The sequence below is a fragment of the Odocoileus virginianus genome, chromosome 12 (genome assembly GCF_023699985.2).
Source record: "Odocoileus virginianus isolate 20LAN1187 ecotype Illinois chromosome 12, Ovbor_1.2, whole genome shotgun sequence".
NCBI classification, from domain to species: Eukaryota; Metazoa; Chordata; class Mammalia; order Artiodactyla; family Cervidae; genus Odocoileus; species Odocoileus virginianus.
Genome location: NC_069685.1, coordinates 67839482 through 67855404, shown reverse-complemented (window position 1 = coordinate 67855404; position 15923 = coordinate 67839482). Strand labels below are relative to the sequence as shown.

General features: G+C 59.3%; 1 protein-coding gene across 1 annotated transcript; it reads left to right on the top strand.

The window, feature by feature from the left end:
- The first annotated feature begins 26 nt into the window (after positions 1 to 26).
- On the top strand, positions 27 to 15428 carry UFD1 (ubiquitin recognition factor in ER associated degradation 1). Its single transcript, XM_020903478.2, has 12 exons — positions 27 to 153; positions 2387 to 2519; positions 2880 to 2912; positions 4617 to 4738; positions 7315 to 7445; positions 8457 to 8529; positions 10120 to 10188; positions 10826 to 10891; positions 11103 to 11150; positions 11705 to 11793; positions 12345 to 12426; positions 15310 to 15428. Exons 1-12 carry the CDS (start codon positions 151 to 153, stop codon positions 15382 to 15384), a joined length of 924 nt encoding a protein of 307 aa, XP_020759137.1. The 5' UTR covers positions 27 to 150; the 3' UTR covers positions 15385 to 15428.
- The last annotated feature ends 495 nt before the right edge of the window (positions 15429 to 15923 follow it).

The following is a 15923-nucleotide window of genomic DNA, read 5'->3' as shown; positions in this document are numbered from 1 at the left end:
GTGCTTTTCCGTCAGTTCCGGTGAGTCCCAGGCTTCCGGGGCAAAGCGGCTGAGGCGGCTGTGGTGGCCGCTGTGAGGGGGCGTCGGCGGCTCCCACCGGCAACGTTTTCCGTCAGAGAGCCCTTGCGAGGCGAGGCGGAGGCGTCCACTATGGTGAGTGGCCGGGCGGGCAGGGCCGGCCAGGGCGGGCGGACGTGGAGGCCGCAGAGGTGCCGAGTCACCCGGCCTGAGTCCGCCGGCGTCTGGGACTGAGGCGCAGTCCCGCGGGTGTAGACCTGTGTCGGCTTCCAGCGGACAAGCGCTGGATCGATTTGGGGTCTGTCGGAGTGAGAGGAGAGCGCTCGGGCCTGCCGCCCCAGCGCCCGGGACAGCGCGGCTCCGAGACCCCTCGCCCATTGTGCCCGGAGCGGGCGTCGTGGTCGTAGCGTCGGCTCCGGAGCGCAGGGTTTAGGGAGGCACGCTGTGTCGGCCACAGACGCTAGGCCTTCAGTACTGGAAGCTGGTCGGCCTGCCGAGCTGTGTGAGCACCGTGCCGTCCGTTTTACCGCCTCCGAGTGTGTCAGTGTTGGGATCCCTCCTCCCAACCCAGGAACACTGCCGGGCGCTGCGCAGTGTGCCTGTCGTGGAGGGCAGCGGGGCGGGGACAGGTTGGTGTCCATGCTCAGGGCTGGGTGTCCATTCCCTGTTTCGTGCTGGGAAGAGAACGCAGGGCTTCGATGGAGAGGGTGGTGAGGTGTGAGGAGGCCCCCAGTCCACTCCCTCCGTTCATCCCAAACGCTGTGTGTTTGCTAGGCTTCTGGCTCAGATTTTGTCCAGTGGAGAGTCTTGCCTAGAAAAAGGAGAGACACGGTTTGGAAAACTCCCTTGCGGCGCTGCAGGGAGTGGAGAACTGTCAGTTTTAAGCAGGAGTTGCGTTTGCTGTCTGTGGAAGACAGCTAGCCCAGCTTGCTCAATCTGGAATTGCTAATAAACTATGTTATCAGTACCGGACTTTGCTTTTTAACAGTGTGTGCTTAGAAGACATACCAAGACATGCAGTCTTGTTAAGGTTTTTATTTAACTTGTAAAAAACCACATGTCATAAATTTAGCACTTTAGCCATCTTTAAGTGTACAACTTGTTGGTGTAAAGTATATTCATGTTGTGTAGTGGATGTCCAGAACTTTTTGGTCTTGAAAAGTTGAAAGTCTGTTCCTGTGAAACACTTGCCTCTCCTGCCAACCCCTGGCAATCACCTTTCTTCTTTTGTCTGAACTTGATTGCCTTAAGTATCTCCTATAAGGGGAAATCCTACAGTGTTTGTCCTTCCCCACCTGGCTTATTTGACTGAGCACAATGTCCTCTGAGTTCATTATCATTGTCACACGTTGGAATTTCCTCCCTTTGGGGGGCTAAACAATGTTCCATTGTGTGAATGGATCATGTTTGCTTTATTCATTGGTCTGTTGGTGGGTACTGGGATAGCTTCCAGCCCTTGGCTATTGTGAAGAGCGCTGCTGTGAATATGAATGTACATCTGTATTTTCAGACCCTAGTTCCAATTCCTTTGAGTAGATATGCTGTTGTGCAGTTTCATATTCTTCCTCTCTGGCACCTCACAGTAGTCGCAGTACTCTGAGAACACCCTGGGTTGCTGGGCAGCATGTGTTCTGAACCTCCCTGTAACCCGCACTTTGAGAGCTGGAATCTTATGTTTGTGGTGGCACTGTGTCTAGCCTCCACTTGTGTATGGGAGGGAGGGGTGTGGTGTGATGGAGCGCCCCGTGATAGGGGTGTGAGCCCTGGGCCTGGGTGGAGCAGAGGAGGTCCAGAGAAGGGTTAGGGTGGTTCTGGAATCCAGGGGAAGGGGGAGGGCTCCTGGCTTCTGGTCTTTGCAGAGAGAGCTTTCCTATCATCCTCTTAAAACAGTGTTCCCGGAGCTCTCGGTTCCTTTCCCTCTCTTGTGCTGAGAGCACTGCTGCCCAGACGGTTTCCTGCGCTCGTCTCCCTTGTGAACATCAGCTCTTCCGGGGCAGAGGTTGGAGCTGTTTGGTTAGTGGTGTTTCCCTGGTGTTTGGAGACCAGAGCCCAGCAGATGGTGGCACTCCTAAACACGGGATGAGAGGAAAGTGGTTGGGGGCAGGGACGTGGCCATCACAGGAGATCCTGGGACCTGCTGGTGGGGGACTCGGAGGCTGAAGAAGTGAAGGACAGGCTTACTGGGGGCACCATCTGAGAACAGCGGGGGCAAGTTGGGTGGAAGGCCAGGGCACAGCAGCTGGTGGAAGCTGCTGGGCGGTGCACCAGACTCCTGGGAGGTGGCGACTGGGTAGTCTTGCTCTGGCTGCAGACGGGAGGACCAGGCTTGTGTTCTGTTCTAACTGCAGCATCTCTTTCCTCCCTCTAGTTCTCCTTCAACATGTTTGACCACCCGATTCCCCGGGTCTTCCAGAACCGCTTCTCCACGCAGTACCGCTGCTTCTCCGTGTCCATGCTTGCGGGGCCTAATGACAGGTCAGATGTGGAGAAAGGAGGGAAGAGTATGTGCTGTTTTATTTTGAATCGTAACCCTTCCCGCCCCAGCCTGCAGGGCCCTAGTCCTCAGCAGCCCTCATCTGCATGTGAACAGGAACTGGTCACTGTCATGGTGTCACGGCCCCGGACGGCTAAGAGGTGGGGTGAGGGTCCTGTTGTGATCACATTCACGGCTGAGGGCCGTGTGGTTCTGTCAGATAACTTCCAGCCGGCCAGCTTTGTTGTGACAGGGCAATATGAAATTCTGCCTGCCCCACTAGTCTCCTAGAGTACTTCGTGTAGACATAACAGAAAGTGTACTCTGGGTTTTGTTCTGTTCTGTTAGTTTTCCTTCTCTTAACATGTCTTAAACATTCTTTCCACAGTAATTATGCCGCCCTCAGCCCTCGACCAACTCAGTAAGTACTTCCTACCTGACTTGAGAACAGAGGTGATGTGAATGTGGGCACTGGGACCACAGGCAAGCCCCTTAGCACCCGGGTAGAGGCACCCTTCGGCAAGGCTGGTTGGGAATCATCCCTTGAGGGTGCTCGCTGGGCTGGGAGGCTGGGGCCTGTGGGTGCTCCTCTGACAGCCCCACCCACCCACCAGGTCCCATCGAAACTAAAGGCGGGTGTGAGCGCCAGGGCCGTTCATGCTGCTGGGGTAGCTGATGCCCTTGGCTGGAGGCACAGGGTTTTCCCCTCAAGGACGGTGGTGGCCCCGCGAGGAAGCTGCAAGCAGGCCTCTCGTCTCCCCGCGCCTCTTGTCTCAGTTCCAGCCACAGTTCTGAGCCCTCCACCCCAGGAGCTGCTCCCCACCCCCGCCTGCCTCTTAGCAGGAACAAGAAAGGCCACACTGTTCTCCCTCCCTCGACCCCCTCCAGCGAGCGTCACTCAGAGACCTTACAGCCCAGCCCCACTCTGGACCTGGGGAGACCCCGACCACAGACACTGAGCCCCTTCGGGCGGTGCCCTCACTCTGCCGAGCGCGCACTGGGCAGGTCAGCGACTTGGGCTTTGCACCTGGCCCGACCCGACTCCAGACTAGCGGCTCTCTGGATTGGTGTCCTCACCTTTGAACAGGACACACGGAGCCGTCTGTGGCACTGCTCAGGGGCAGTAGTGCTTTCTGGATGGTGCCTGTGGTGTGTAAACAGCCAGGGCCCCATGGCACCGGGCAGGGGCAGGGGCAGGGTCAGGGGCTGGCCCTTAGGCAGCACTAGCTGCAGCCGTTGTACCCGCGGAGGGAGGCCTGGAGTTCTGCTCAGCTCAGCCAGGTTGGGGGGTGAGTAGACCCGGGGCATGGCCCTTAGGCCCAGTTATCACAGGAGGGGCCAGCCTGGAGTCTGTCTCGTGCGTGGAGCTGACCCGGGACTGAGACCAGGCTTGTTGCAAACAGACGAGAGGAGGCTCGGGTCGATGGGACAGAGGCTGGATAGACCTCGTCAGTCATAGAGGAACTGTCCAGTGAAATCCCTGGGTAGAGGAGGTGAGGGGGCGCAGCAAGCTTGGGCGCCCCGAGGTGCTCCTCAAAATCACAATATGTAGTTTGAAAATTATTGGACTGAAAAACACGGTCTCTTCCAATGGTGAGAATCTCAGACCCGAGGTTGGATTCCTGATGAGTCCGTTCACGCTGACCCACCTCAGCCCGCTGCACAGCTCTGCAGCCCGGGGCACGCTGGTGACAAGGGCCCGGTGCCTGAGGCACCTTGTTCCTGCTGCCAGCCCTTCTGCTTCCCAGTCCCTGGGCGCCCAGCCTCGCACCCCCCAGCAGCCTCCCTGGCATGAGCGTCTGGGCATTCTCGGAGATGTGCTTTTGGGCCCTCTGACTTTTCCCAGCACCTGGTTGATATGCAAACTGTGAATAAGTGTGCAAACGTGTCACTTTCTAGAGCTGGGATTTCAGACAAGCACGAGTATAAGTGGTGCTGCGTTCCTGTCTCAGCAAATGTCCTGAGGTCTAGCTGGAGTGCGGGGTCTGCTGAGTGGGCAGACATGCAGGGCTCAGCCCCACGAGGGTCCTAGCACCTGCCGGGGGTGGGGGCTTCCCCAGGGAGGGTCTAGGGACAGGGTTTCTCTTCCTGGAAGAAGCTGAGCCTCATCCCTTGCTCTTTTCAGGCCGACTCAACATCACCTACCCCATGCTGTTCAAACTGACCAACAAGAACTCAGACCGAGTGACACACTGCGGGGTGCTGGAGTTCGTGGCTGATGAGGGCATCTGCTACCTCCCGCACTGGGTGAGCAGCCGGCCTGTGCAGCCCTGCCCAGGTGGCCGTCACGCGCGGCCGTGGATCTGCTACCTCCCGCACTGGGTGGGCAGCCGGCCTGTGCAGCCCTGCCCAGGTGGCCGTCACGCGCGGCCGTGGATCTGCTACCTCCCGCACTGGGTGGGCAGCCGGCCTGTGCAGCCCTGCCCAGGCGGCCGTCATGCGCGGCCGTGGATCTGCTACCTCCCGCACTGGGTGGGCAGCCGGCCTGTGCAGCCCTGCCCAGGTGGCCGTCACGCACGGCCGTGGATCTGCTACCTCCCGCACTGGGTGGGCAGCCGGCCTGTGCAGCCCTGCCCAGGCGGCCGTCACGCGCGGCCGTGGATCTGCTACCTCCCGCACTGGGTGGGCAGCCGGCCTGTGCAGCCCTGCCCAGGCGGCCGTCACGCACGGCCGTGGATCTGCTACCTCCCGCACTGGGTGGGCAGCCGGCCTGTGCAGCCCTGCCCAGGCGGCCGTCACGCGCGGCCGTGGATCTGCTACCTCCCGCACTGGGTGGGCAGCCGGCCTGTGCAGCCCTGCCCAGGCGGCCGTCACGTGCGGCCGTGGATCTGCTACCTCCCGCACTGGGTGGGCAGCCGGCCTGTGCAGCCCTGCCCAGGCGGCCGTCACGCGCGGCCGTGGATCTGCTACCTCCCGCACTGGGTGGGCAGCCGGCCTGTGCAGCCCTGCCCAGGCGGCCGTCACGCGCGGCCGTGGATCTGCTACCTCCCGCACTGGGTGGGCAGCCGGCCTGTGCAGCCCTGCCCAGGCGGCCGTCACGCACGGCCGTGGATCTGCTACCTCCCGCACTGGGTGGGCAGCCGGCCTGTGCAGCCCTGCCCAGGCGGCCGTCACGCGCGGCCGTGGATCTGCTACCTCCCGCACTGGATGGGCAGCCGGCCTGTGCAGCCCTGCCCAGGCGGCCGTCACGCACGGCCGTGGATCTGCTACCTCCCGCACTGGGTGGGCAGCCGGCCTGTGCAGCCCTGCCCAGGCGGCCGTCACGCACGGCCGTGGATCTGCAACCTCCCGCACTGGGTGGGCAGCCGGCCTGTGCAGCCCTGCCCAGGCGGCCGTCACGCACGGCCGTGGATCTGCTACCTCCCGCACTGGGTGGGCAGCCGGCCTGTGCAGCCCTGCCCAGGCGGCCGTCACGCACGGCCGTGGATCTGCTACCTCCCACACTGGGTGGGCAGCCGGCCTGTGCAGCCCTGCCCAGGCAGCCGTCACGCGCGGCCGTGGATCTGCTACCTCCCGCACTGGGTGGGCAGCCGGCCTGTGCAGCCCTGCCCAGGCGGCCGTCACGCGCGGCCGTGGATCTGCTACCTCCCGCACTGGGTGGGCAGCCGGCCTGTGCAGCCCTGCCCAGGCGGCCGTCACGCGCGGCCGTGGATCTGCTACCTCCCGCACTGGATGGGCAGCCGGCCTGTGCAGCCCTGCCCAGGCGGCCGTCACGCACGGCCGTGGATCTGCAACCTCCCGCACTGGGTGGGCAGCCGGCCTGTGCAGCCCTGCCCAGGCGGCCGTCACGCACGGCCGTGGATCTGCTACCTCCCGCACTGGGTGGGCAGCCGGCCTGTGCAGCCCTGCCCAGGCGGCCGTCACGCACGGCCGTGGATCTGCAACCTCCCGCACTGGGTGGGCAGCCGGCCTGTGCAGCCCTGCCCAGGCGGCCGTCACGCACGGCCGTGGATCTGCTACCTCCCGCACTGGGTGGGCAGCCGGCCTGTGCAGCCCTGCCCAGGCGGCCGTCACGCGCGGCCGTGGATCTGCTACCTCCCACACTGGGTGGGCAGCCGGCCTGTGCAGCCCTGCCCAGCGCGGCCGTCACGCACGGCCGTGGGCGCTGTGCGCCAGGGCCCCGTGTGGGAACCACGGCCATGCCGTTAAACTGCCATTTCCTTGGTTAGGCTTTTTTTAAGTGATGGAGCAGGAGTATTTTTCAAATGATCTGAATACAGAGTTTTAGATTTTTATCTATTTTCTTCTCCCTACTGTGTGTCTGTGTGTGTGTGTGTGTGTGTGTGTGTGTGTGTGCCTGTACCTGAGTCTCCAGAGCACTCAGCCCTGTTGCCATGGGGTGAAGCCTCTCTGCACTCAGGCTGGCCCAGTGCGTCCCCAGGCCGGCAGAGCCACACCAGCACTGCAGGGCAGGCCCATGGCAGCCAGGAGTGCTGGTGGTGGTGGGGGCTGGGCTGCAGCACCCCTAGTGTGAGGGCCCCATGGCTGCCCCCTCTGTCCCTTGACCTTCAGCATTGTCTTCTGTGACTGCCAGCTGCTCTCAGTGTTGTAGGTACTTTGAAGATACCCAAGGACCCTTGTATTTACAAGGTCTTATGTGGAAATGCAGTGTCCTGGACAGTGTAGAAAGGGTGGCCTGGGGCCTTGGGGTTTGGGTGAAGTGGGGGGCGGTCCCTGTGGGAAGGCTCTAGCCTGGGGAGGCCTGGAGCTGGCAGCTGGGGCCTCGCCTGTCGACCTTCCAGCAATTGGCTGCCCCAGGTGTTCCCGCTGTGTCCCCCCCACCCCGGCTGCACCCCTACCCTGTCCCATCTGCTCCCCTCCAGATGATGCAGAACCTGCTGCTGGAGGAGGGCGGCCTGGTTCAGGTGGAGAGCGTCAACCTGCAGGTGGCCACGTACTCCAAGTTCCAGCCGCAGAGCCCCGACTTCCTGGACATCACCAACCCCAAGGCTGTGTATCCTTCTGAAGATGGACAGGTTCTTTGCGGGCGGAGCTGTGCAGGCGGCGGGTGACAGCCGGTCTCTGTGGGGTGTGCCTGCTGCGGGGCAGCACAGCAGTCGTGATCAGCACTGACGTGAGAGCACTGGTGTTGGGCCGGTGCGTCCACATGGCTTGGGAGCCTGGATGAGCGTGCTGGGAGCTCTGCGGACTCCGCCCGAGGGCAGCTGTGCCTTCCTCCAGGGACCCTGGCATAAAGCCCAGTGGCGCATCTGGAGCTGTGCGTTGCGTTTGACCTTGTCTTTAGTACAGATCAGTAGATTGCTAAGGATGGAGCATGCTGTGTATTTGGGCATTATTCTCTTGTCTGGGCACTCGAGGTGACTCAGTTTCAAGAAGTATTTAGTAATTTTTTTTTTCTTTTTTAGTATTTTTTAAAGAAAGGACTTACAGGCCAATTTTTCTTTAAAAATTGTTGTTATTAAGTGTTTTTAGTCTAAAACATATGGCAAAATACACGTTACCGCCCAAAAGGTAGAAACAGCAGAAGTATAAATGAAAACATTTTCACTCCCAAGGGAACTTTACCTGTGTTTCATTCAATCTTTTTTCCCATAGGATTTTTTAAATTCTCTCGTTGAAATGTAATTTACATGCAGTGGAGTGCACACTTCAGCAAGCTTGGCTAATGTGTCTCCCCAGAAGGGTGGTTATGCCACCTTCTTCCTGTCTTCAGCTGACCCCTGGCCCCAGAAGCCTAACTGCCTCCCACTTCAGAGATCTGCCTTTCTCAGGGTTTGGGGGTCTCACTGCTCCATGGCTGGTTCTTTCCCTCAGTGGAGAGTGAGGGTCACCCCGTTACCACATGTTAGAGGTGCTTCCTTAATGTTACTGAATCATTGCCCCAACTAGACACATGACTGTTCAGTACACAGGGTGACCTGATGCTGTGAACCCCTTGTGGGCACTTGTTTCAGACATGAGGACTCCATCTTGCTCTGTTGACCTTGACCGTGTGTGTCTACAGATTAGAAAATGCATTGAGAAACTTCGCCTGTCTGACCACTGGGGATGTGATTGCCATCAACTACAACGAGAAGGTGAATGTCTCAGCCCCATGTGTGCCAGGGCCTTGAGGCCGTGAGCAGGAGCCCCTGTTTCTCACATTGTGGGAGCAGACACCAGTTACACACACACACACCCCCACACACAGACACTCTTCAGGGTCGGACACCACTTGCTCTCTGACAGTTTCCCTCTGTGAGACATGAAGTCCTAAGAGTTGTTACTGTTCATCTTTACGGATTTTGAGTTACACTTTTGTATTTTCTCATAAACTTAGAAATAGTCTTGTTCCGTTTAGCTTAGTGGGGACATTTTCGGTGTTGCCTGTCTTAAGCTTTTTAGATTATAGGCAACCTTGACATCATTGTTCGTAAAGTGTAAGGGCAGAAAAAAAATTGATGATGAAAGATATTGACTTTTTTGCATGGTAAGGGAAGGACAGTTAACTCAGGTGTGCATAGAATTGAAATGCACGTCAGGATCTCTATTTTTGGAAGTGTGGAGACTGGATCCTCTAAAGGGCCCTTCTGAGAAGACTGGACAGCCTGTGCTGAGGGCTGGTCGCCCATCCATGTGGGGTGTGAGATCTGGGTTAGGGCCTCCCTGGGAACCTGGGCCCTTGAGGGGCCTAGTGGATGCCGAGGTAGCTCCCCTTGTGCCAGGCTTTCTGGAAGCAGCACCCCAGTTTAGTGGTGCCCTCGGGACTGCTGTAGGCTGGAGAGCAGTCCTTCGGTTTCTCTCTCCAAGCCCTGGTGGCAGCCCTGTTGGTTTCATGAGTCACTATTTAGTTGTGACCTGCAGTTTGGAAACAGCTGTAGACAGGTGATCATGTGCCCTGGAGCACAGACACGAATGTTCACACAGCTTTGATCATGGCAACAGCAGTGCCAGAGGCCACCCAGCGACACAGACTCACTCCCATCCAGTCACTGGGGGGGCCTGCAGGCCAGACGAGGGGTGTTGAGCCTTCTCTCTGTGCTGGGGGCCTGCCCCTTGAGGCCAGTGTTCTCAATGGTGGAGCCGTGTCAGCTGTGCATCATGAAAGCAGGACGCTCACCAGGCAGAGAGAGAGCCTGAAACAGCGCAGGGGAGAGCCACTTTCTGCTCCTGTACCTTTGACTTGGTGCGCGTTTTCCCCACACAAGCTCATCCCCGACACCCACAGCTGGTTTTCAGCTGCCTTTCCTCCTGGCTGCCTGGGAAGCCCTGGCACCTCTGACCTGGTGCAGGGGAATCCGCAGCGTTCACATAACCAGTCTGGTGCGGGCAGCCTGAGTGCACCCCACGATGAGCCGTGCTGGAGCCAGCGCGCTCAGCACCATCTCGCTCGCATTTAGCTTGTTATCTGCCAACAGTTACTTCTGAAAGTGAACTTTCCTGGGATGGACATTCGGTCTTCTGCAGTTTGCTGCCTAATTGCCTTGTCAGATTTGAGTCACTTACCAGTGTAGTCAGCTGAGGGACAGGCCCTGGGGGGCCGCCCGCCACCCCCCCCCCATCTCTCCGCAGTGGGAGGTGTGGCTGGGGAGGGTGTCATAAGGGGAGTGAGTGTGTGCAGGGCTGGGAGTGCCGACACAAGTGTGACGGGCCCAGAGCTGCCAGGAACCACCCCCTTCTCTCCCCAGATCTACGAGCTGCGCGTAATGGAGACCAAGCCGGACAGGGCCGTGTCCATCATCGAGTGCGACATGAACGTGAGCGGCTGCGGGATTGGTGGGGAGCGGGCAGCAGATGCTGCCAGAACCTCCGAGTAGGCCGCTGACCTGTAATCAGTGGCAGGGCTGCTGTCAGTCCTGAGATGGCCAGACCCACCAGCACATCAGCCCTGCCAGGGGCCTGTCTCCTTGGAGGCTGAGGCAGGGCTACTCAATTCCAAGGAGGGGACTGTTGGTCCCCACAATGGCCCTGCACGCTGGGTTTCTGGGCAGGATGCCCAGCAGAAGGGTTCCATCTGCCTGGGTCCGTTCATGTGGCGTTCTTGAAATGACAGCCTCAGGAATGGATGGCAGAGGAATGGTTGCTGGGGTGGGGCATGGGGTCCTGGGGAGGGAGGGGTCCCTGTGGTGTGGAAACTGCTCTGGATCTTAGCCGGGGTGGGCACAGACCTGCAGTGATGCTCAGAACAGAACACGTGTGTGTGTGTGAGTGAGAGGACTGGGGAGGTCTGGATAGGGCAGGGTCGTGGTGCCAAAGTCACGCTGTGACTTTTAACACGTGACTGTCGAGGAAGTGGCCCCTTCTCTGTGGCTCCCATAGCTGCTCATGGGCCCACGTTGCCCAGCTTAGAGGCTGCGTGTGGCCCCGCATCACTGTGCTTTCCTCCGGGCACAGGTGGACTTCGATGCTCCCCTGGGCTACAAGGAGCCGGAGAGGCAGGCCCAGCATGAGGAGTCAGCAGTGAGTCGCCCCCCCCACATCCCTCCAGAGCTCTGCACGCCCACCGCTGGGTTCTGCCTCTGCTGGTGCCGATGCAGCCGTGTTCTCCCCGCCCAACCCACTCCCTGGCCCCGTGTGTCCTGGCTGTTCGGTGCTGGCAGAGGGGCAGTGAGGGGCCTGGGGAGGGCTTGGGCCCCACTGAGAAGCTTGTCCCGTTTCCCTGTCCCTCCAGGAAGGCGAAGCTGAACACAGTGGCTACACCGGGGAGTTGGGCTTCCGTGTGAGTGCCGCCATGTGACTGTCTGTGACACCCCAGGGACCTCAGCCGGGCCCGGGCCGGGGGATCCTGCACACGTGCACCTGGCACCTCCTCACTCTCCAGACCCTCCTCCATCCTCTTTCTCCTGGATCCTCCCAGCAACTGTCAGGCCGCCCCGACTTCCGAAAAACTCGCCTACCAGAAAGTAGCAATAGTACAGCAGACATACATAAGCCCTTCAGTGGGTTCACCCGCCGTGACCTCTCCTGTGGTCTCTGGGCCGTGTCCTGCAGTATATGGTGGCCTCCCGCACTGCTGCCGCCCCTGGGAAAGCAGGGGCGCACAGGCGAGGCTCAGCCTGGGGCCAGGAAGCAGGTTACAGAGCTGAGCCATGGGCCCAGCCAAGCGCATCACTGGTCCTTGGCAGCCAGTGCCCTGGGTGGCGCGGTGGGGGGGCTCCCCTGAGCTCATGGGGCCCCGGGGGGCTGGGCGCTGTGCTCCTGAGGCGGTCCCTGCCCATGCCCTGCAGTGCTGCCCCCTGCCTCAGGCCCCTCAGCCCTGGTCTACTCATCTAGGCCTTCTCCGGCTCCGGAAACAGACTGGATGGGAAGAAGAAGGGGGTGGAGCCCAGCCCCTCCCCAGTCAGGCCCGGAGACATCAAGAGGTGGGTGTGCTGGCCCTGCCCCAGGCCCCTGCCTGCCGTGCTCTGCAAGGTTGTGGGTGCTGCCCCACTGCCAGGCCCACCCGGCCGCTTGCAGGCCTCATCAGACCTCTGTCCTGCCTACAACCTGGCCATCCCGACTCAGGACGTGTCGTCTTCATCTCGTGCTGTCAGTGACTGCCCGGCCGCCTCTCCCAGTCGATTGGTCCAGGGACTCAGGGCAGAGTCCTGGCTCTGGTGGCCCTCATCATGACAGCAGGGCTGAGCTACGTCTCCGTTAACTGTGAGACACTGCAGACGGGCCTGCACCCGACCTCTTGGGGAATGAAGTGCGTGTAGAATGAGAGGCTGGAGGACACTGGTGTGAGCCCCAGCAGACCCTGCCACGTGCCTTCTGCTCCCCCTGGAGTCGGCAGGGAGGCGCCCTCTGGCTGGCATGAGGTGTAGTGGGTGCAGCCTCCAAGCTGAAAGAGAGAAGCTGCTTACTCTCTGCTCACAAGTGAACTCTAGTTCCTTCTCCTGACACCAGTGTTTCTCCTGCTGTCTCTTTATAGAGGAATTCCCAACTACGAATTTAAACTTGGTAAGATCACGTTCATCAGAAACTCCCGTCCGCTGGTCAAAAAGGTTGAGGAGGTGAGTATTTCGTGAGTCATGACAGGTTTCCTTGGTGACTAGTGACAAGGGGATTCTTTCCCTCTCGAACGAGGGTCTCCTTCCGTGTGTTCTCCATCCCGGCCCTCCTCCCTGTGGGCTGGCCATCCTGCTGAAGCCGTGTGGACTCTGCCGGCTCCGTGGTGGGGACGGGCGAGGTCTCGGCTCCTTGCCCTCCTGTGCAGGTCCGGCCTGGGCTCTGTGTGTTGTGCACTGAAATGTTTAAGCTCCGGGTCGATCTTGCAGGGCAGCTGCTGTGATCGTCTGCATCTCACAGAAGGGAATGTGAGGGCGCAGGGTTGGGGGGGGGGTGTCAGGTTGCCTGGGCCTCGGGCAGAGCTGACCACTGAGCAGCCACCCTAGCGCCTCCACACTCCAGACATGCCTCCCTTGGGAGGGGAGGTTTCGCCTTACGGGCCCTTCTCCTGGGTTCCGGGAACTGGCTCAGAAACCCCACACAGCCTGCTGTCTGGCTGCTGTGACTGTGCTGGTGGTTCGGGTTTGGGTTAGGTGGTTAGCCCCACCTCAGACCCCAGGTTCCTGGTTTCCTTCTCGAGGCTCGGTCCCTTAGGGACCAAGGAGGGTTCAGAGACCCACTCACAGCCCCTCCTGGCCTTAATGCTCCTCAAGTTGACAGCATATTGAGACATTTCTAGGCTGAGAGGAGCTTACACGGCCCCCCTGCCAGCCGTTTGCTTGCCCCAGCCCAGCTGCTGGCTAGGCCTGCCTGCCTCATGGGCATCCTCTGGCTCCTTCATCCCTGACCATCGGAAGGGTGGGGACATGGGTGTGTGCAAACATGTCCTGGCCGGGGTGTGTGATGGGGGTGGCCGGCAGGTGCACTCCCACTGCCTGTCCTGGGACACAGGTGACACACTCACGGGGGTCGTGGGGGAGCCCCCAAGGAGACCAAGACCCCTGACTGGGTCGCCGCAGCCCTGCTGGGGCAGGGGGCAGGGGGCAGGGCCTGTGCTGAGGACTGAGCGCCTGTCCCAGGGCACTTGGCCCTGCCCCCAGGAGGAGGGCCAAGCGTCACGGTCCCGGGATGGCCCTCAGCGCAGTGGTGATAGTCTGTTCCCCTGGCGTCCGCCCTGCCCGGCTCCTGCGCACAGGCTGGGCTGGCTGCAGCTGGAGGATCTTTGCCAGTGGCGCCCAGGGAAGGTCCCAGCCCACTCCCCCAGAGTGAAGACTGCAGTTGGAAGGCTTCCCTTACCAGCACCCCAGTCCTGGGAGCTCAAAGACACCAAAGGGGCAGGAAGCACCAGGGAAGTAACTTCCCCAGACGGGCCCTCCAGACGTCCAGCACAGTGAGTGGAAATAGCTCCAGGTTGGGGCAGAGGGAAGACCCTAAGGCTTCCAGGAGGTGGAGAGTCTGCTGTGGGTCAGGAACAGCAGCTTAGCTGGACGTAAGCCAGGACACGGTGGAGCAGGGTCCTCAGACCTCTGTGCCTGGTTCCTGCAAATTCCTGTGTCGAAGCCCTCACCCCTGAGCCTCAGAGTGTGATTTGTTTGGAGGCGCGCCTTCCAGAGGTGAAGCGGGATGAGGCTCCAGATAGGCCCTGTTCCACGCCAAGGAGATGCGGACACCCTGGGGAAAGGCAGCCACCTGCCAGCCATGACTGGGGCCTCCAGGGAAGCCGGCCCCTGGCCCTCGGGGTCCGCGCCTTGCTGTGAGGAGCTATGTCTGTGTTCAGGGCCAGCCTGTGGTGGTGAGTTCTGGTGGCCCCAGCAGTCTCACACCAGCCGTGGCCCCAGCAGTCTCACACTAGCCCCATCAGTGAACCTCGAGAGGAGAGATGTTCTCAGTTGTTCAAGAGCTCCCTAAAAGGCCGCCTCTGTGGGCCTCCTCTCAGGAGGCTACTGTGACATACCACTGAAGCGAGGGAATAGGGTAGAAACGAGAAAGCCTGCCACCCGGGAAGCAGGGCCTCCCCACGGCTGTGTGCAGCCCTGGAGCATGGCCCACACAGACAGGACAGCCCCGAGCGCCCGGGAGACAGGTTCCTCAAGCCCTGAAGTCTGAGGGGCCCACCTGCAGCTGATCTGTGCATACGAGAGAAGCCAGGCTCCGGTGTTGACCGCAGGATGGACGGAGGGCCTACAGGAGAGGAACGCTGCTTGGCTCGGCCTCGGTGTGCCATTGCGTGGTCACCACCACGAGAACCCTGCACGGGCCCCCAAGAAACACCAGCTGCCCCGGGTGGTGGTCAGTGCTGGCTGAGTGCCTGGGAGCCCGGGTCCTCTCCAGTGGCACTTTCTCCCCAACTAGCAGCAGAGCTCGGAGGCAGATGCTGTTGTCAGGGCTTCTGGAAAACAAGCAGTCTTTCTGCTGGGAGAAGAGCTTGGTAGACTGACGGCTGCCGAGTCACCATTCTGTAAAGCTTAAAGAAGTGCACTTCCCAAGGAGCTGAGCCTCTAGGGAAAGTCAAAGCTGTGTGCAAAGACGCTGAGCTGCTCACCAAGGCAGCTTCAGTGCTGCAGAGCTGGAAATAACAGTGCCCCGGGCTGGAATTAGTGTGAGAGGAGAGACTTGTGGCCTGAGATGGGGGAGTGTCTGTGGAGGCACACAGCAGGGACTGGAAGTGTGTTTTGGGGGTGGTTTTTCTTCTGGGGGCATATTTTGTATTTTCTATGTTGAAAGTGGGATACCTTTGCAAAACAATGTATATTCAACCTGAGAAAAAAGGCTGTGGTAGAGTAGTTATTCTGGTTTTGCTTTCAGTTCAGTAGGTGATAATTTACACTTCTATTTCAAAGATATTTCTTGTTAGGAGTAAAGTGGGAGATGGTACTCAAGTCAACAGAATAAAGCATTTCTAGTAAACTTCCAAGGAGTTTCTGAAAATGGTGTTTTCCTCTTCACAGGATGAAGCCGGAGGCAGATTCGTTGCTTTCTCTGGAGAAGGACAGTCGTTGCGTAAAAAGGGAAGAAAGCCATAAGCTAGGACTGTTGGTTGATTGGAAAATAAAATAATTGCAACATGCTGGCTTTTAGTTACTGGCTCTGAGGGGATGCTCCGTCACTTTGGGTTTGCTTAGAGTCACCTGGAACAGGGCAGCGGGACAGCGGCTGTGTGCTGGATTTGGGGGAGAGAAGGCCTCTGGGGCTCCTTGGGGGTCCTCTCCTCATGCCCACACCAACTGCTCAGCTGAAGCCGGGTGCCCTAATTCCTGCTGAAAACAGTGAAGGGGTTGGATTGCTCTCAAGTTGTGCTCTTTTGTTTTTTTCTCCCATTTATCCTTTTCCCAGGTCATACTTAAGTTGTTGCCTTTGGGCTGGGAAAAAGGTGGTTTAAATAAATAGTGATCAACCCATTATGCTGGCTGCAGTTTAGGTATTTGAGGAAGGGTGTTTGTTTTTATTTTACTTGTTGATTTTTTTTTCCTCCTAAAAAACCATGCCTCAGAAGGAAAACCTGATTTAGAAGCATTTCTACTTTTACTTTGATGTAATTTGGAAACAACTGGTCTTTAGTCTG